This window comes from Anomaloglossus baeobatrachus, chromosome 8 (assembly GCF_048569485.1).
Source record: "Anomaloglossus baeobatrachus isolate aAnoBae1 chromosome 8, aAnoBae1.hap1, whole genome shotgun sequence".
Taxonomy (NCBI): domain Eukaryota; kingdom Metazoa; phylum Chordata; class Amphibia; order Anura; family Aromobatidae; genus Anomaloglossus; species Anomaloglossus baeobatrachus.
The window spans coordinates 160,336,238-160,357,090 of NC_134360.1; the positions used below are offsets into that span (position 1 = coordinate 160,336,238).

A 20,853-nucleotide genomic window follows, 5' to 3' on the forward strand; every position below is an offset into this window, starting at 1 on the left:
GAGAGGCTGACGCTGGGAGGAGAGAGAGGCTGACGCTGGGAGGAGAGAGAGGCTGACGCTGGGAGGAGAGAGAGGCTGACGCTGGGAGGAGAGAGAGGCTGACGCTGGGAGGAGAGAGAGAGGCTGACGCTGGGGAGGAGAGAGAGGCTGACGCTGGGAGGAGAGAGAGGCTGACGCTGGGAGGAGAGAGAGGCTGACGCTGGGAGGAGAGAGAGGCTGACGCTGGGAGGAGAGAGAGGCTGACGCTGGGAGGAGAGAGAGGCTGACGCTGGGAGGAGAGAGAGGCTGACGCTGGGAGGAGAGAGAGGCTGACGCTGGGAGGAGAGAGAGGCTGACGCTGGGAGGAGAGAGAGGCTGACGCTGGGAGGAGAGAGAGGCTGACGCTGGGAGGAGAGAGAGGCTGACGCTGGGAGGAGAGAGAGGCTGACGCTGGGAGGAGAGAGAGGCTGACGCTGGGAGGAGAGAGAGGCTGACGCTGGGAGGAGAGAGAGGCTGACGCTGGGAGGAGAGAGAGGCTGACGCTGGGAGGAGAGAGAGGCTGACGCTGGGAGGAGAGAGAGGCTGACGCTGGGAGGAGAGAGAGGCTGACGCTGGGAGGAGAGAGAGGCTGACGCTGGGAGGAGAGAGAGGCTGACGCTGGGAGGAGAGAGAGAGGCTGACGCTGGGAGGAGAGAGAGGCTGACGCTGGGAGGAGAGAGAGGCTGACGCTGGGAGGAGAGAGAGGCTGACGCTGGGAGGAGAGAGAGGCTGACGCTGGGAGGAGAGAGAGGCTGACGCTGGGAGGAGAGAGAGGCTGACGCTGGGAGGAGAGAGAGGCTGACGCTGGGAGGAGAGAGAGGCTGACGCTGGGAGGAGAGAGAGGCTGACGCTGGGAGGAGAGAGAGGCTGACGCTGGGAGGAGAGAGAGGCTGACGCTGGGAGGAGAGAGAGGCTGACGCTGGGAGGAGAGAGAGGCTGACGCTGGGAGGAGAGAGAGGCTGACGCTGGGAGGAGAGAGAGGCTGACGCTGGGAGGAGAGAGAGGCTGACGCTGGGAGGAGAGAGAGGCTGACGCTGGGAGGAGAGAGAGGCTGACGCTGGGAGGAGAGAGAGGCTGACGCTGGGAGGAGAGAGAGGCTGACGCTGGGAGGAGAGAGAGGCTGATGCTGGGAGGAGAGAGAGGCTGATGCTGGGAGGAGAGAGAGGCTGATGCTGCGGGGAGAGAGGCTGATGCTGCGGGGGAGAGAGGCTGATGCTGCGGGGAGAGAGGCTGATGCTGCGGGGAGAGAGGCTGATGCTGCGGGGAGAGAGGCTGATGCTGCGGGGAGAGAGGCTGATGCTGCGGGGAGAGAGGCTGATGCTGCGGGGAGAGAGGCTGATGCTGCGGGGAGAGAGGCTGATGCTGCGGGGAGAGAGGCTGATGCTGCGGGGAGAGAGGCTGATGCTGCGGGGAGAGAGGCTGATGCTGCGGGGAGAGAGGCTGATGCTGCGGGGAGAGAGGCTGATGCTGCGGGGAGAGAGGCTGATGCTGGGAGGAGAGAGGCTGATGCTGGGAGGAGAGAGGCTGATGCTGGGAGGAGAGAGGCTGATGCTGCGGGGAGAGAGGCTGATGCTGCGGGGAGAGAGGCTGATGCTGCGGGGAGAGAGGCTGATGCTGCGGGGAGAGAGGCTGATGCTGCGGGGAGAGAGGCTGATGCTGCGGGGAGAGAGGCTGATGCTGCGGGGAGAGAGGCTGATGCTGCGGGGAGAGAGGCTGATGCTGGGAGGAGAGAGGCTGATGCTGGGAGGAGAGAGGCTGATGCTGGGAGGAGAGAGGCTGATGCTGGGAGGAGAGAGGCTGATGCTGGGAGGAGAGAGGCTGATGCTGCGGGTAGAGAGGCTGATGCTGCGGGGAGAGAGGCTGATGCTGGGAGGAGAGAGGCTGATGCTGGGAGGAGAGAGGCTGATGCTGCGGGTAGAGAGGCTGATGCTGGTGCAGCATGGGGGATGGAGCATGATGGGGGATGCGCAGCATGGCGGATGGAGCACGTTTGGGAGTGCGCAGCATGGCGGATGGAGCACGTTTGGGAGTGCGCAGCATGGCGGATGGAGCATGTTTGGGAGTGCGCAGCATGGGGGATGCAGCACGATGGGGGTGCGCAGCATAGGGGATGGAGCACGATGGGGAGTGCACTGGATGGGGGATGGAGCACGATGGGGAGTGCGGAGTATGGCGGATGGAGCACGTTTGGGAGTGCGCAGCATGGGAGATGGAGCACGATGGGGGGTGCGCAGCATAGGGGATGGAGCACGATGGGGAGTGCGCTGCATGGGGGATGGAGCACGATGGGGAGTGCGGAGTATGGCGGATGGAGCACGTTTGGGAGTGCGCAGCATGGTGGATGGAGCACATTTGGGAGTGCGCAGCATGGCGGATGGAGCACGTTTGGGAGTGCACAGCATGGGAGATGGAGCACGATGGGGGGTGCGCAGCATAGGGGATGGAGCACGATGGGGAGTGCGCTGCATGGGGGATGGAGCACGATGGGAAGTGCACACTTCCCCCCAACACACACACACGCGCGCGCTCGCACCGCAAAACACACCACACACACACACTGGGAACCACAAAAAACTGCCCTACACAGACACCCACACACACAGACAACGCTGCACACACACAACACCCAACACACAAACACCGCGGCACACACAAATATACGCACATACCGCACAACACACACATTGCACAAAACATAACACACACATTGCACAAAACATACCTCCCCCCAAAACACACCACACACACACAAACCGCGCGACACACACACAAACACAACGCTACAGACACACAGGGCTCCACAAACAACGCAACACACATACACCGGCCTCACCCCCCGCCACACCCAGACAACACCCAGAACATGTACAGCGCCTACACAAACACTTGGTAACTACACACAAAAAACATTATATATATATATATATATATATATATATATATATATATATATATATATATATATATATATATATATATATATATATATATATATAAAAAACAAAAATCATCCATGAACTACACAATACGTAAATTCTAGAATACCCGATGCGTAGAATCGGGCCACCTTCTAGTATATATACATACATACACACACAAGATATATATGTAATCTACTGTATGGAAGTCAATGCTGCTAATATGTATTGAGGAATGGGTGTTCTTGTTCTTGCCTGTCACCGAGGCTCCAATATCCAATACAGGACCCAGCACAACAAGATGAAATGATTCTAGAGCCGTAGCACTATACTGGACTCAGGAGCCTAGGTGACAGAGGAGCATTTTTTGTCTTTTAGCACACAGGTATGACGAGAAGCTAAATATTATACGTAATGTATTTAGCAAAATGGCTATTGTGCACATTCTATATAATTGGACATACACTAAGCACATATACAGTAATAACTGAAGGATAATGTTAATTTTCATGAAGCAGCCTTTGCAGACCCCATCGATATGCATCTGTATTTATTTATATGTGCATATATTCAATGATACATTTTAATAATGATCTCTCACACAGTGAGGTGGACAGATTTATTCTAGGGCTCCTTAAATGGTAACTACCTGGTAAGATGTGCTGGGTAGGTATTGCTACGCAATATGGCAAACTGAGGTTCATAACCATTCCTGACAGCGCAAGCCACAATGTCCTGCAGTTATTGACAATATAAGCAATTATTGTTTCTGTAACTTCAATTGATATCTAAAAAAATTTAAAAATGCCACTTGTACTTTTAGCCTGAGCATTAATACGTACGTAACTATTACGTACTGACCACTGAGCTCTACGTGGACATCTATGAAAACACAACTGTACACAGTCAGAGGCCTGGAGTATCAATGGTGATTCTGCCAATCTGTGCCAGGAGATTACAGAGGTTACTACTTAGGCATTTCATTGCACGTTTCTTTTAATTACCTCGTAAAGAAGACATCCTAATGACCAAATATCAGATTTGAAGTTGTATCCGTTTTCATGTATCCTCTCCGGTGACATGTAGTATGGGGTTCCCACTGTAAACAAGACATTATAGTGTAAACAGATATGACCCTTTAAAGATATATAAAAAAATTATCAAAATGTATTACATTTTATATATATATTTTTTTAAAACTTACAATACACACACACACACAGTATTCATATATACAAACAGATACAATAGCCAAGGTTTAGATAAGATGGCTCTATAGTCATCCCTGCAAGAGATTCCTCTTAATTTTACAGTAATAAGGTGATCAATTGTACATATGTTATGCACCCTAAAAATTAAGAGGATTTCAATGGAATTATATGGAGTATAATAAAAAATAAATAAATAATTTACTACACCCTTTACATATGTTTTTCTCCTTAAATCTGCCTGTGTGTAAAATAGTGCTGATTATGGGGAAGATCAGGTTTCTAATACTTCGAAAATAACTACAATGATGGACAGCACTGGGGTGAACAACTGCTACATGCGCACGCTGCGTTTTTTGGTGCAGTTTTGTTGTCAGAACTTTCTGACATTTGACTTCCCAGCAAAGTCTATGAGAATTCAGATTTGCTATGTGTACCTTTAGTTTGACAGCTTTTTTTGTCAAAAGTTTGTGACAAAAAAAGATGCAGCATTGTTCATTCTTCTAGCATTTTTGTCAACATTTGTCACAAAAAACACATGCTGTCAATTTGGTGAATTTTGCATGCGTTTTTGGAGGATTTTTGGTGCATTTTTGTCACAAAAAATACATAAACGCATTAAAAACGCACCAACATTACAAGATTTTTTTTTTTTTACATTTCCAGGCTCTCTCTAACAAGGTGCAGTTTTGGTTGCAGTTTTAGGCTGCTTTCACACTACGTCTTTTTAACATGCGTCCTGAACGGTTTTTTGCTGCAAAAGCGGATCCTTCTTTTACAGCAAAAAATGCATGCAAACGCAAGTCTTATTTTGCAGGATCCTGTCACTGGATGTTTAGGGGCGGGCATTGGAGTCATGTGATCGGGAGTGAGGGGAACTAAACGTGCCAGACTGGGAGCCGGCATCTGACAGCTGCGAGGCTCGTAACCAAGGTAAACATCGGGTATACTTGCTTGGATACCCGATATTTACTTTGGTTACAAGCGTCTGCAGCTGCTAGGAGCCGGGCTCCCTGCACACGTTACCAACGTAAACATCGGGTAACTAAGATAAGTGGTTACCCGATATTTACCTTGGTTACGAGTGTCCGCAGCTCTCAGGTGGGGGAGAGGGAGGGGGAGAGACAGAGGGAGGAGAGAGATAGACTGATCACGGAGGCTGGCTTCTGGGTATGCTCAGTAGAGCAAGCAGGATCCTGCCTATCAGCACGCCAGCGTTCACATGCGTTTGCGTGCTGTTTAGTCAGGATCTAGCAATTTGCAGAAGTTGGACGCAGCTCAAAAACGCTACAAGTAGCGTTTTTGAAAGATGTTAAAAAACTGCAAGTCGCTGGATCCTCACTATAACGCACGCAAACGCAGGTGAACACATGTTAACGCGAGTCCATTGCAAATGCATTGAAATGAAAACGCATTTGCACTGGACCCGTTTCTGCGTTAAAAAAACATTCAGGACGCATGTTAAAAAGACGTAGTGTGAAAGCAGCCTTAGGCCGCTTTCACACTTGTGTTCAGCGCAATCCGCTGCTATGGAGAATAGCGCAGTCAGTTAACGCACTGCGCTATTCTCCATAGACTTGTATTGACGACGCACCGTAACGCAAGTGTCTGCGTTTCATCCGCTGGACGACGCTGCATCGTTATTTTGACAGCATCGAGTGGAGGGAACGCTACATGTAGCGTTTTTTGGGTCGTTAGAATCCGCCAAGGTGTCTAATGATTGTCCATGGTGGTGGATTCCGCCACTATGTGCTAAGCGGCGGAATCCGCTGACGGATTCCGTCATGTTCTACTGAGCATACCCACCGATCACGGGCGCGGCACTGCACAGCTGTCACAAAGCTCCAGCGGCTTTTCCCCTTTTGAAAATGCCGGCCGTTCATTATTCCATCTAGTATTCACTGCTTCCCCTGCCCACCAGGGCCTATGATTCGTTGCAGTCAGACCCGCCCCCACGCTGAGTGACAGCTCTCTCACTGCAACCAATCACAGCCGCCGTTGGGCGGGTCTAAATCATGCAGTACAATAAATAGTTTATAAAAACGGCATGCGGTCCCCAATAATTTTGATACCAGCCAAGGTAAAGTCACACGGCTGAAAGCTGGTATGATCAGGATGGGAGCCCCACGCTATGGGGAGCCCCCCAGCCTAACAATATCAGCCAGCAGCCGCCTGGAATTGCCGCATCCATTAGATGCGACAGTACCAGAACTCTACCCGGCTAATCCCAAATTGCCCTGGTGCGGTGGCAATCGAGATAATAAGGAGTTAATAGCAGCAGCCCATAGCTGCCACTAAGTCCTAGGTTAATCATGGCAGGCGTCTATGAGACACCCACAATGATTAACCTGTAAGTGAAAGTAAATAAACACACACACACGAAAAAATACTTTATTTGGAAGATAAAAAAAAACACCCTCTTTCACCACTTTATTAATCCCCAAATACCACTCCAGGTCTGGCGTAATCCAAACGAGGTCCCGCAACGCATCCAGCTCTGCTACATAAAGCCGACAGGAGCGGCAGTAGAACACCGCCGCTCTCTGTTAGCTCCAAGCAGCAACTGAAGTGAGTCGCGCTGTCAGCGGGGACGTCACTGAGGTAGTGTGTGCGGAGATTATGGAAGCAGTAGTGCCGGTGTGTATGCAGTGATGAGTGCGGTAGTGCCTGCGTGTGTGCAGTGATGATGGGAGCGGTAGTGCCGGGGTGTGTGCGGTGATTATGATGGAGGCGGTAGTGCCGGAGTGTGTGCAGTGATGATGGGGGCTCGCTCTCTCTCTCTCAGCTTAACGCAACTCGTTATTTCACAGGAATCCGTTGCCTTTATATCACACTATTTACAACGCATCCATCACATGCGTTACACAACGCATTGTGACGGATGCCGTTCAACGCAAGTGTGAAAGTGGCCTTAGTTGCAGTTTGTGTGCAGAAAAATCTGCAGCATACGCATGTAGCCTAAGACACACTGGAGCAGTGAATAAGGTAGCGGTTGTGCACCACAGTTTCATCAGGCTGGTACTAAATAGCAACATTTTTAATGTGACAGTAAGGCAATGCTCACACAGGGTGTTTTTTTTCCTGACCAAAATGTGATCTTGTTGCAGAAGTCTCCTGGTGGTTTTTTTTTGCGTTTTTGGTATGTTTTTTGGAAAAGCTTTTGGTGCTCTATGGCGTTTTTACAGGGTTTTTTTACTCTTCTGTGATGGCCAGACCAAGACCAGACCCGCAGGGGTTCAAAAGAACCGAAGTGTCAAGCCCAGGTCGGGATTGACCTGGATCCGGCACTAGGGTAACAAAAGAAAAAAAAAAAAACGTAAAAAAAGAAAAGAAAAAAATACAATAAAGCAAGCCAGTCTCCGGCGTCACTGTACCTGCTGGAGGGAGAGAATGAATGAGCCGCGAGATCAGTGCTGATGTCACTCAGGCTATTTGCGGTCATACACTGAAGGAAATAATTATTTGATCCATTGGTGATTTTGTTAGTTAGCCCATTGACAAACATGAACAATCTATAATATTAAGGGTAGGTACATTTTAACAGTGAGAGCTAGAATTTCCAAAATAAAATCCAGAAAAATCACATTGTATAAATTATATAAATTTGTTTGCATTTTGCAGAAAGAAATAAGTATTTGATCCCTCTTGCAAACAAGACTTAATACTTGGTGGCAAAACCCTTGTTGGCAAGCACAGCAGTCAGACGTTTTTTGTAGTTCATGATGAGGTTTACGCACATGTCAGGAGGAATTTTGGTCCACTCCTCTATGCAGATCATCTCTAAATCATTAAGATTTTGAGGCTGACGCTTGGCAACTGGGAGCTCCAGCTCCCGCCATACGTTTTCAATGGGATTAAGGTCTGGAAACTGGGTAGGCCACATCCTGACCTTAATGTGCTTCTTTTGGAGCCACTCCTTTGTTGCCTTGGCTACATACTTTGGGCCATTGTCGTGCCTGAAGTCCCAGCCACAACCCATTTTTAATGTCCTGGCGGAGGGATGGAGGTTGTTACTCAGGATTTTATCGTACATAGCACCATACATTGTCCCATTGATGTGGTGAAGTAGTCCTGTGCCCTTAGCAGAGAAACACCCCCAAAACAAAATGTTTCTGACATGTCCAACTCCAGGGCCGGGGGTACTCTGAATCGGGCCGGACTAGTCCGGGTATATCAGCGGTGGCGGGGTTCGGCTCCGTGACTCTGGCGGTGTCTTTTAAATAAAGGGGGATGATGATTATATTACAGTGGAATAAAGTTTGTGACTCCACCTGTGGTGGTGCGGCTATGTGAGCCGCCGCTGCGCTGTAGGTTTCCCGGGGCAGGTGATAAGGGGGCAGCTGAGGTGTTCTTACTCCCCCCACAGGTGGAGTGAGGCCCCGAGATAACAGTTGATAATATGAAAAGTCTATGAGGACAGGTTGTGACACAGGAGGAATGGAGACGACACCAGGGCTTTGCAACAATAGTCTTTTAATCACTGTGTTGATTCAAACTTGACAGCCATTTTAGTCCATCCACAGTATGCTGGGTTACCCAGTGATGGGCAACAACCAATCCCGAGTAAGTCCGAGGCCAGTACCGGTACACCCTTTGTTTGCCTTTACTGGCCGTCTCTCTGCGCTGTCTTTCTCCCTCCTGTCCTGCACCTCCACACACAGTGCCCTGAGCCAGGGGACTGCGAACCTGAAAAGGGACTTCTGCCTGCCTGGCTCCCTCCGGGGACCTTCAAAGGGATTTCTGCCTGCCTGGATCCCCGGTCCTCTGTGGCCCCCTTCCAGCGGATTTGTGTGTCGCTTATGGCCCAAGGGTGCGTACAGCCACCCTGGCTTCCAGTGTTACTAGGAAGTCCTAAAGTATCTTTCTAGCCTAGGAACAGGGACCCATTTTGCGACCAATATCTCTACTTCAAGCTGTTGCCTGTGAAACGCGACTATAGAGGTATCTGACACACTTCCCCTAAGGTCACTGGGATTCTTTCTTCCATCTCCTCAGAGTTGAACAGGACCCCTAGTCGGTCTCCTCCCTCCTCCTGACTGACTCTGTCAATGGCAAACTTTCAAACTTAGCTCCGCCCATTTTACCTCAGACTGCTCACCCACTAAGCTCTACCCCCTGGATGGTTCTAGAGACACTGCACGGGGCTTAAGTGCCATAACCAGATTACTGGTCGCTAAGCATTAATGGGACCTGCCCCGCCCTGATCTAATGTGAGTTAATAATTGGGTGTCTGCAGGTTTTTGGTGTGTTGTCGTGTAACCCGATAGATGGCCTCTTTCTTACCCAGGATGGGGCACCACACCTTTGGATGAGGTGCAGTAGCTCTGTGGCGACGGTAGCCTCAGGGGCACCACACTTCTACCTCCATGCTTGACAGTGGGGACAGTGTTCTTTCGGTCATAGGCAGCATTTCTCTTCCTCCAAACACGGCAAGTTGAGTTAAGGCCAAAAGAGGTAATTTTTTGTCTCATCTGACCACAGCAACTTCTCCCAATCATTCTCAGAATCATCTGGGTGTTCATTGGCAAACTTCAGACGGGCTGGCTGCACATGTGGCTTCTTGAGCAGTGGGACTTTGCAGGCACTGCAGAATATTAAGCAATTATGGTATAAAGTGTTAATAGTTTTCTTGGTGACAGTGGTCCAAGCTGCCTTGAGATCATTAACAGGTTCCACTCATGTAATTTTATACTGATCTCTCACCTTCCTCATGATTCTGAATACCCCACGAGGAAAGATTTTGAATGGAGTCACAGATCGATGTCGATTAACACTCATTTTGCATTTCTTCCATTGTCTTACTATTGCACCAACAGTTGTCTCCTTCTCACCCAGATTCTTACTTATGGTTTTGTAGCCCATTCCAGCCTTGTGCAGGTCTGTGATCTTGTCCCTGACATCCTTAGAAAGCTCTTTGGTCTTGCCCATGTTGTAGAGCAGGGGTGGGGAACCTCCAGCCCGCGGGCCGTATGCGGCCCGTGGCGACTTTTTATGCGGCCCCCGGGCACATTCCCGGGGACCGCTGTTCTCTGGCGGCAGCCGCGCTTTTCCCGGCTGCTGGCCCTTTAAATCTCACTGCCTGATGACCTGAGGGTAGATGCTAGAATGTATGGGCTCTATCCAGATCCTGACTTCCAGGACCTGACTGCAGCCCATACATTCTAGGCTTAACCCCGACCTGTGCTAGTGTGCTCTGGTGGGCGGGGTAAGCAGCATGCTGCGATAAAGTCACAGAAGAGCTAAAGCAGATTTAATGGCCTCCCGGACCTGTGCTGTGCGTGTGACTCCTCCCCCACCCCAGTACTGTGAGAGCTCAACCCATCGCTGCCCCCCCGCTCAGTGCAGTGTGTACCCCCCAGTGCAGTGTGTACACCCCAGTGCAGTGTGTACCCCCCAGTGCAGTGTTTACCCCCCAGTGCAGTGTGTACCCCCCAGTGCAGTGTAACCCACCACTGATGTCCGTGCACCCCTAGTGCTGTCTGTAAACCCAGGGTGATGTCTATGCTCCCCCAGTGCTGTCCGCGCCACCTAATGCTGTCCATGCTGCCACCAGTGCTGTCCATGCCACAGTCAGTGCGGTCTGTGCCCCCCTTATGCTGTCCGTGCTCACCCAGTGCTGTGTACCCCCCAGTGCTCTGTACTCGCCACTGCTGTCTATGCCCCCCAGTCCGTGCCCTCCTGATTATGTCTATGCTCCACCAGTCCTGTCTGTGTCTCCCTAGTGCTGCCTCCTAGTGCAGTCCGTGCTGCCTCCTAGTGTTTTCCTTGTCCCCAGTCATGTCTGCCACCGCCAGGGCTGTCCATGCCCCCCCCCCTAGTGATGTATACGCCCCAGCCCCTCCTGTGATGTGTACTCCCAGTGTCTCCTGTAATTTATGCACCCCAGCGTCTCCTGTGATGTATATGCCCCCAGCATATCCATACCGAGACAAACCTGGAAAAGCAGCTGTGAGAAACAAGATTAATCAATATCACCGAACATCACAGCCTCACCAAAGAAAAGCAGCTCCAGCAGTCACAGTAGGGGTGAGTTAATTAATCGTTTGACCAAAATATACCAGGGTAGTTTTCAAGTTGATAATTTTGTGTGGCCCCCAAAGGTTAGTAGGAAATTCCAAATGGCCCCCGGCAGTAAAAAGGTTCCCCACCCCTGTTGTTAAGGATAGAGTCCGACTGATTGAGCTTGTTGACAGGAGTCTTTTATACAGGTGACAATTTAAGATAGCTGTCTTTAATGCAGGTAATGAGTTAATTAGGAACATCTAAGTGGTCAGTAGGAGCCAGGACTCTTAATGGTTGGTAGGGGATCAAATACTTATTTCTCTCTGTGAAATGCAAATAAATTCATACAATGTGATTTACTGGATTTTATTTGGATAGTCTATCTCTCACTGTTAAAATTAACCTACCCTTAAAATAATAGCCTGTTCATGTCTTTGTCAGTGGGAAAACTTACAAAATCAGCAAAGGATCAAATAATTATTTCCTTCAATGCATCTCCAGCTGTGACCGCAAATCACCTGAGTGACGTCATTGCTGATCGCGCTGCTCATTTTCTGCCTGAACGTCACAGTGTTCGGTCATGTTCCATGATCGCACTGTGACTTTAGTTACCGTATTTTTCGGACTATAAGATACACCGGTCCATAAGACGCACCCTGGTTTTAGAGAAGGAAAATAGGAAAATAAAATTTTAAGCAAAAAATGTGGTCATGACACACTTATGGGGCGAGGATCTGCTGCTGACACTATTATGGGGGTCATATCCCCAAATTCTCTACTAAGGTACCCCATCCTGGTAATGATCCTCCTGGCTTGTATATATATGTCCCTCATCCTGGTATAGCCCTCATCCTGCTATATACCTCATCCTGGTATATGGCCACATCATGCTATATACGCCCATCCTGGTATGTGCCCCCATCCTGGTATGTGCCCCCATCCAGCTATATACCTCATCCTGGCATATGGCCGCATCATGCTATATACCCCATCCTGGTATATGGCCGCATCCTTCTATATATCCCATCCTGGCATATGGCCGCATCCTGTCCTGCTATATACCCCATCCTGGCATATGGCCACATCCTGCTATACACCCCCATTCTGGTATGTGCTCCCATCCTGCTATATACCCCCATCCTGGTATGTGCTCCATTCCTGCTATATACCCCCATCCTGCTATATACCCCCATCCTGCTATATACCCCATCCATCATGCTGTATGTCCTGCATCCTGTGGCACACACAAAAAAAATAAAAGTGTATACTCACCTTTTCTCACTCCACGCAGCATCGCTCCTCCTCACGTCTGTGCTGGCAGCAGCGCCACTGACCTGTGTGGAGCTGGCTACGATCCCTGCAGCACTGTGATCTCCTGCTGTCTGTGCCGGCCGCGGCTGTGTGTGGACACGTGCGCACAGCAATGACGTCATCGCTGTGAGCGCCGCTAGTCTCCACACAGCCGCGGCCGGCATAGACAGGAGGAGATTGCGGTGCTGCAGGAGAATGGTGAGTATACTGATTCACTGCAACCCGCACTGATGATGATGCACTGGGGGCAGTGAATACAGCCGCACATGATCACTCCAGGCTGTAGTTGCCAGGGGTGATCATGCGGGTGGGCTGGCTGTTTAGTATGCGCGCATCCCCCGCCCATCATCCCACTCACTTGTCAGCGCCGGCTTCAGCGCTGAAAGATGGGCAGGAGGATGGGAGTGCAAATGTAATGAGCAGGCCCACGTGGTCATGACAGGCGCTGCTGCAGCCTGCTCGTGCCCCTGATGACCCGCTCCATCGCAGCACCCTCATTCCCCCCAGCCTTAAGTTCAGACTGTAAGATGCACCCCCCACTTTCCCCTATTTGTGGGGAAAAAAGTGCGTCTTATAGTCCGAAAAATACGGTATGTAGCAGAGCTGGAAGCGTCGTGGGACCTCGTGTGGATTAAGTTGGACCTGAAAGGGTGTTTTGGGGGTTAAAGTGGTGAAGGAGGGTTTTTTGTATCTTATTTCATATAAAGGATATTTTCGGTGCTTGGGTTTACTTCTTTTCACTTACAGATTACTAATGGGGGGGGTGTGTGTGTGTCAGATGCTTGCAATTACTAATCTAGGGCTTAGTGGCAGCTGTTGGCTGACATTAAGGGCGGCGCCACAGCTACGATATATCGGGCGATGTGTCGTCGGGGTCACGAATTCCGTGACGCACATCCGGCATCGTTCGACATATCGTAGCGTGTGACAGTTACAAATGGCTGTGAACGAGCAAAAATACTCACCTTATCGTTGCTCGTTGACACGTCGTTCATTTTCAAAATGTCGTTCCTCCTTCTCTGCTCCGGTTGTTCATCGTTCCCGAGGCAGCACACATCGCTCCGTGTGATACCCCGGGAACGACGAACACAGCTTACCTGCGTCCTGTCGGCAATGCGGAAGGAAGGAAGGAGGTGGGCGGGATGTTCCGTCCCGCTCATCTCCACCCCTCCACTTCTATTGGCCGGCCGCTGTGTGACGTCGCTGTGAAGCCGAACGTCCCTCCCCCTTCAGGAAGAGGATGTTCGTCGCCCACAGTGACGTCGTCCAGGATGTAAGTGCGTGTGACAGGGGGTTTACCACTTTTGCGCCACGGGCAACTAATTGCCCGTGACGCACAAACGACGCGGGCGGGTACGATCGCTCGAGCGATCGCACGATAGATCGTACCGTGTGACGCCGGCCTAACTCCTTATCACCCTGATTGCCACCACACCAAAGCAAATCGGGAAGAGCTGGGTAAAGTGCCAGAATTGTCACATCTAATGGGTGGCTATTTTTAGGCTGGGGGGGGCACCCAATAAACATGGGTCATCCCAGCCTGAGAATACCATCCCCCAATTGTTGGGCTTTATCACGGCTGGGTATCAAAATTGGGGGGACCGCACACTTTTTTACTTATTTATTTAAATAATTTAAAAAAGAAAAACAGCATGCAATCCCTTTTATTTGATACACTACCATGATTAAACCTGACAGCTAAGGGCTACAGCCTGTAGCCGTATGCTTTATCTGTGCTGAGTATCATAATATGGGGGGACAATACGCCAGTTTATTTATATTCACTGTATGATATAGACCCCCAGACTGGGTCTGTGATTGGCTGCAGGCAGACGCTGTCACCCAGGGTGCAGTGAATATACAATGAAGGTTATGAGCTGGCCGGTAATTGAAGAGCAGGAGCCTACAGCAGTTCTGGGTGTATATTGCTAATCCCTGCTTAACTGTCCCTGCATCTAGTAGCATAGATAGAGATCTTTAGAAAAAGTATTTCTAAGGATCTTTTATCATATGCTAATCAGGCCAGCGACTAGCTGAAAGGGCGTTAGTTCCCTTGGCTAGTCGGCCTCCTTAGTATGTAAGCCCGCCCCAGTGGGCGTGCCAACATGCTAATCAATGCACAGCGTCAGAGGTATGGTCACTCTCACCTCTGCTGCCACCACTGGTTTTAGGCTTAGTGCGCACAATCAGAATGTCCCCGGACTTCCGATCATGCGCACTACACCAGTTTGAAGCCAGGACACGTACACCCGGTTCCGTACTATGCATGACTGGAAGTCCGGGACTTCTTGTTCAAATGATTTTTATTAGGTATTGTAGCTAACAAATCTTGAAATCATGTGTTAGAAAAAATGTAAGGACATATAGATAGTAATATTAAGGTTAAAAAAATTCACATTTTGACCCCCCAGTTGGTTAGTGTTGATACATCAAGCAGTATATTTTGTTGGTCAAATCAATTGCTTCTGAATTAACCTTTTTCAAAACATAACTAAACAACAAATAAAATTAACAACTTCCTGACTTGGATTCCGTAGACAGTCCAGCAAATTTGCGAGATCAAAAACATATAATTCTAGTGAGTTTTAGATCAGGGAGGTATCAAAGACTAGAGCTTCAAGCCTGGAATTAATAGTGAGCTTGTATTTCTCGAATATAGTTAGTGTTTTCTTAACGTCAGTTGGGCTATATAGTTTGTCGGTGATTGGGCTCTAGCCATGGGTCCCATTTGGTGAGGTACTTGGTTTGAGTATTATTTTTTATGGCATAATAGTACCCTAAAAAGTTTTATGTAGAGTTAGTTTCTCCTTATAGTCTTGAATATTAGGAGCTTTCTCACTTTTCCATTTGGATGCAATGAGATTAGTGGAAACTAGTAGAATATGTATTACTATGGGCCTAAAATATTTAGGTATCGCTTCAATGTTTTAAGAGAAAAACCAATTCTGGAGTTAGAGTTACATCTAGCTGTGTAATGAACCTTATAAGTGATTGAATGTCTCCAGAATTTCTTAATTTTTGGACACGACCAAAATATGTGAGTTATGTTGCCTGAATTTCTACAGTTTCTCCAGCATTTGTATGAGGTATCTGGGTTAATTAAATGCAATTTATGGGGTGTGTAATACTAGCGGGTTATCTTATAACTGGTTTCTATAAGAGCAACGCAAGGTATATTTTTGTAGACTGTGGCCAATGACTTTTGAAATCTTTCTTCAAATTGATTTTCTAGGATTTTTAACTATTTTCCACTTTTCCAAGTTTTTTAAGTTAAGGAGATTTGTGTCTTCGTTATAAATTTGGTAGATATATTTGGTTTTCCAAGTGTTTTGATTACTTGGATTCTTTAAGAGAGCTGTGATGTTACTTGGAAGGTGGAGGGTGGTGCTAGGTTTCATGAAATTTTTTTCTATTATCTTCCAAGTTTTCTTATTTGACTTTGTTAGTTTGAATTCTTTTGCTAAATCTTGGTAGGGCTGCAGCTTATCGTTATCGAGTATGTCTGAGATTAAGCATATTCCCTTAGATTTCCAGTGGTTGAGCTTTAATCTTGGTGAGAATGCAGAAAGTGTTTCGATCTTCATCCAACCTATTGATTTGGTGCCGTGTATTTTTCTAGATTGGGCTCTGAATTTCCTCCATGTTATTATTAAGTTCCTGGTGATGACCTCCTTAGGTAGTCACTCTTTAGAGTCGCATAGGTAGGCCACCACCAGGTCTCCAACTTCTATATTTGGACAATAAGAATCTTCAAGTCCCACCCATGCAGGTTTATATCATCTCTGTTCCAATACTTCTGGCTGCTTTTAACAGTCATTGCTTGATAGTAGGCCATTATGTTTGGCATCCCCAACCACCCATTGATTCTGTTTTTGTTTAGGGTAGATTGTGCTACTCTACGTTTAGTTTTACCCCATACAAAAGATGTTAGTTGAGTTTGGAGTTTTTGTAGAAGCTTCTTCTTGATTGGTAATGAGATAGTTCTGAAGATATAAAGTAGCTTGGGAAGTTCCAGCATTTTGTATGTGTTTATTTTTCCTAACCAGGAAAGCTCTACTTTGGATAGATGTAGATCTTTTTGGATGGTATTATAAATGTCAGTAATATTCTGGTTAGCACAGTCCTTTGTGTTTTTTTGTTAGTTTGATTCCTAAATAAGACATGCTGTCCACATTCCAATGAAATTTGATTTCCGATTGTAGGACTTTTAACACTAGAAGTTCCAGAGAGGGGTCATTTAACATTTCTACCATTGGAACCCTATGGAGCTCCAAATTTCTTCTAGTGTTAATAGATCCTGATCCAGATTGAGGTGCATAGCCTGGGTTTTATCCGTATTGACCCTATATAATGAGACCCTTGAGAATTCTTTAAAAATTTCCAAGGTCTGTATGACCGAGTTCAGTGGATCCATTAGAGAGAGTAGGATGTCATCTGTGAAAAGTGACACTTTGAATTGTCTGTTATTAGCAGGGACGCCCCTAATCCGGCTGTCCATCCTGATCTTCTCCACCAAGGGCTCAATGAAAAGATCGAACAACGACGGGGAAAGAGGACAGAGGACACCCCTGCCTTGTTCCATTCGAGAGGTTGATTTTACCATTTGATATAATTCTCGCAGATGGGTTTCAGTAGAATGATTTCATAAGGTCTAATAGCCTCCCATTGAAGCCAATTTTTTTAAAGTTTGTAGTAATTAGTTCCACTGAACCCGGTCAAATGCCTTCTCAGCATCAATTGTGATAAAGACTGTGGGAGTCTAAAGGGTGCTTTACACGCTGCGACATCACTACTGATATATCGTAGGGGTCACATTGTTAGTGACGCACATCCGGCGCCGGTAGCGACATCGCAGCGTGACACCAAAGAGCGATTATCAACGACCGCAAAATCGTTCAAAAACTGTGTTCGTTGACATGTCGCTCCTTTCCTTAACACTAGAAGTCCCAGAATTTTTGAGCTCCCCACTGAAGTCCCGAAAGAGGGTCAAATGACCCTTCGTTCAAACTGACAACTCTGATGACTCCAATTAGCATCCTTTCATTTGTAAATGTGGCCATTGCCTGAGGAATCTTCAGGGGGCAATTGTGTTGATCCACCTCAACAAAGGTCTTGTAAGAGAGTGTAAACAAAAGAATGTAATTCGACCCATCTCTGGGTTCCAAAAGGTAGAAATGTTAAATGACCCCTCTCTGGGACTTCTAGTGTTAATATCGCTGCTGCCACAGGTATGATGTTGTTCGTCGTTCCTGCGTCATCACACATCGCTATGTGTGACACCGCAGGGATGACGAACTTCTCCTTACCTGCGTCCATCGGCAATGAGGAAGGAAGTAGGTGGGCGGCATGTTATGTCCCGCTCATCTCCGCCCCTCCGCTTCTATTGGCCAGCCGCTTAGTGACGCTGCAGTGACGTCGCTATGATGCCGAACGCACCTCCCCCTTGAGGGAGGGATTGTTCGGCGGTCACAGCGACGTTGCTGACAAGGTATGTGCGTGTGATGCTGAAGTAGCGATAATGTTCGCTACGGCAGCGAGCACCAATTGTACGAACGACGGGGGTGGGTGCTATCGCGCTCGACATCGCTAGCGATGTCGCAGCGTGTAAAGCACCCTTTAGTTTTCCTGAGTGAGTAGATTTAGGATTCGCCTGGTAGCGTCTTCTGCTCCTCTGTTTGCAATGAACCCCACTTGATCTGTGTGTATAATGTTCAATACTATTTTTTCTAGTCTGGTGGCTAGGGTTTTTGCCAATATTTTCAGGTCAGCATTTAGGAACGAAATGGGTCTATAGTTTCCAATGAGGTCTCTGTCTCCCTTTTCTTTATACAAAACTGATAATAGCGGCTTCTTGCATCTCCTCAGGTAATTTTAAGCCTAGTGATAGTTCATTGATGAGGGTGGTTAAATATGGGGTTAAGATTGTAGCAAACTTTTTGTAGTACTCATTGGGAATTCCATCTGGTCCTGGTGCTTTATTTTGTTTTAGAGTTTATTGTAGCCATTATGTCACTCTGTGTTTAGGAAATTTAAATCTTTGTTAGACAGAGAGGGTAACTGAATCGAGTCAAGGAATTGATTGATGTCTTCCTTTGTGGGTTTGTCTTTTAGTTTATTATTTTTTAAGTTATATAGGTTGTTAAAAAATTCCTCGTATTTTAGTGAAATGTCTTTTAGATTTTTGTAAATTTTGTTGTCCCTATCTCTTATCTGTAACATTTTGGTCTTAGACCTCAGAATTTTTGTTCTTCTGGCTAAGAAACCCGAAGATTTATTCATGAGATGGTAAAAATTGGATTTTGTCCGGGACTTCTGATCATGCACACAGAGCCGAAATCCAGCGTCGGGGGCGGTGGCAATGGAGAGTGGTGAGACCGACCTACCTCTGACACTGCACATTAGTATGTTATCATGCTCACAGGGGCGTACTTATATGCTAAGGGGGCCGACTAGCCAAGGGAAGTAACGCCCTTGCAACTAGTCCCTGGCATCATTAGCATAGGATAAAAGATCTTTAGAAATACTTTTTCTAAAGATCTTTTTATCTATACTACTATATACAGGGACGGTTAGGCAGGGATTAGCAATATGCACCCATATCTGGGTGCATATTGCACCTGACAGGTTCCCTTTAACAAATATAGGTGTGATATGCAGTTTTAAAAGGGAATCTGTCAATAGAATCAATCCTCGTAAGGCATCTACATAAGCATGCAGATAATAGGAAGCTGAATAAAAGGATATTTTTTTGTGACGACTGAGTGACTGACCACTTCTGTGGGGAGTGAACAGCTTAATTAGGCCAGACGAATGGGTCCTTTGTTAAATGAAGAAAAGTTAACCATTGCCTCGTCAGACTGATCAGAGCACTATTGTCTATAAATGTGTATTCCCTCAACCCCTTTTGCTACATAATTCAGAGGAAACATATGCAGTTGGACTTGCAGCGCTGCGGTCCTGGGTTCATATCCCACTAAGGACAACATCTACAAGGAGTTTGTATCTTGTCCCAATGTTTGCGCGACTTTTCTCCAGTTTCCTCCCGCACTCCAAACACAGACTGATAGGGGAGCCCCAATGGGGACAGTGATGATCACGTCTGTAAAGCGCTGTGGAATTAATAGCGCTATATAAGTGAGGAAAATAAATAAAATATCAGATCACAGCAATCAAAAAGTATTTTATTCAGCTTCCCATGAGCTGCATACCTAAATAAACATAGGATGGTTCATTCTACTGACAAATTCCCTTTAAAAGAAAAAAAAAATATAAAAATCACACCTCTTACCAAGGCTCAGATTGTGTGATGCTTGTCTAGAAAGTCTGCCGTCCATTTACTCAAAATCTGCTTTCACTACTTGCCCAAGCTAAAAACTTACAAGCCACAAATGAAAACAAATGCCTGGAATAATGAAAAAAAAATTAAAAAGTCCTTTACCTATAGCTCTGACTAGTCTTCCACTTCTCTTGTAATTCAGTGATTAACCCCTTCACCCCCGGCCACTAAAACACCCTAATGACCGGGCCATTTTTTGCAATTCTGACCAGTGTCACTTTGACAGGTTATAACTCTGGAACGCTTCAACGGATCCTGGCGATTCTGAGAATGTTTTTTCGTGACATATTGTACTTCATGTCAGTGGTAAATTTAGGCCGATATTTTTTGCGTTCATTTGTGAAAATTTAGGAAATTTTGCGAAAATTTTGAAAAATTTCGCAATTTTCAAACTTTGAAAATTTATGCCCATAAATCTGAGAGATATGTCACACAAAATAGTTACGAAATAATATTTCCCACTTGTCTACTTTACATCAGCGCAATTTTCGAAACAAATTTTTTTTTTTCCTTAGAAGGGGTCAAAGTTCATCAGCAATTTCTCATTTTTCCAACAAAATTTACAAAAGAATTTTTTTTAGGTACATCACATCACATTTGAGGTGATTTTAAGAGGCCTAGGCGACAGAAAATACCCAAAAGTGACCCCATTCTAAAAACTGCACCCCTCACACTGCTCAAAACCACATCCAAGAAGTTTATTAACCCTTTAGGTGCTTCACAGCAACCAAAGCAATGTGGAAGGAAAAAATGAAAATTTTACTTTTTAACACAAAAATGTTACTTTAGCCATAAAATTTTCATTTTCACAAGGGAGAAAAGAGAAAGTGCACCCTAAAATTTATTGTGCATTTTCTCCTGAGTACGCTGATACCCCATATGGGGTAAAAATCAATTGTTTGGGCGCACGGCAGAGGTCGAAAGAGAACGTGCACAATTTGAATTTTTGAACGCAAAATTAGCTGCACTCATTAGCGGATGCCATGTCGGGTTTGAAGACCCCCTGAGGTACCTAAACAATGGAGCTACCCGACAAGTGACCTTATTTTGGAAACTAGAG

The 20,853-nt window shown here is 47.0% G+C and overlaps 1 protein-coding gene across 1 annotated transcript in view; it reads right to left on the minus strand.

Moving 5' to 3' along the window:
* NEK7 (NIMA related kinase 7) overlaps positions 1–20,853 on the minus strand; it is a 230,903-nt gene that overhangs the window by 48,454 nt on the left and 161,596 nt on the right. The window contains exon 8 of the mRNA XM_075322170.1: positions 3,941–4,035. Within this exon, the coding sequence (XP_075178285.1) occupies positions 3,941–4,035 (95 nt within the window). The remainder of the gene's footprint in view (positions 1–3,940; positions 4,036–20,853) is intronic.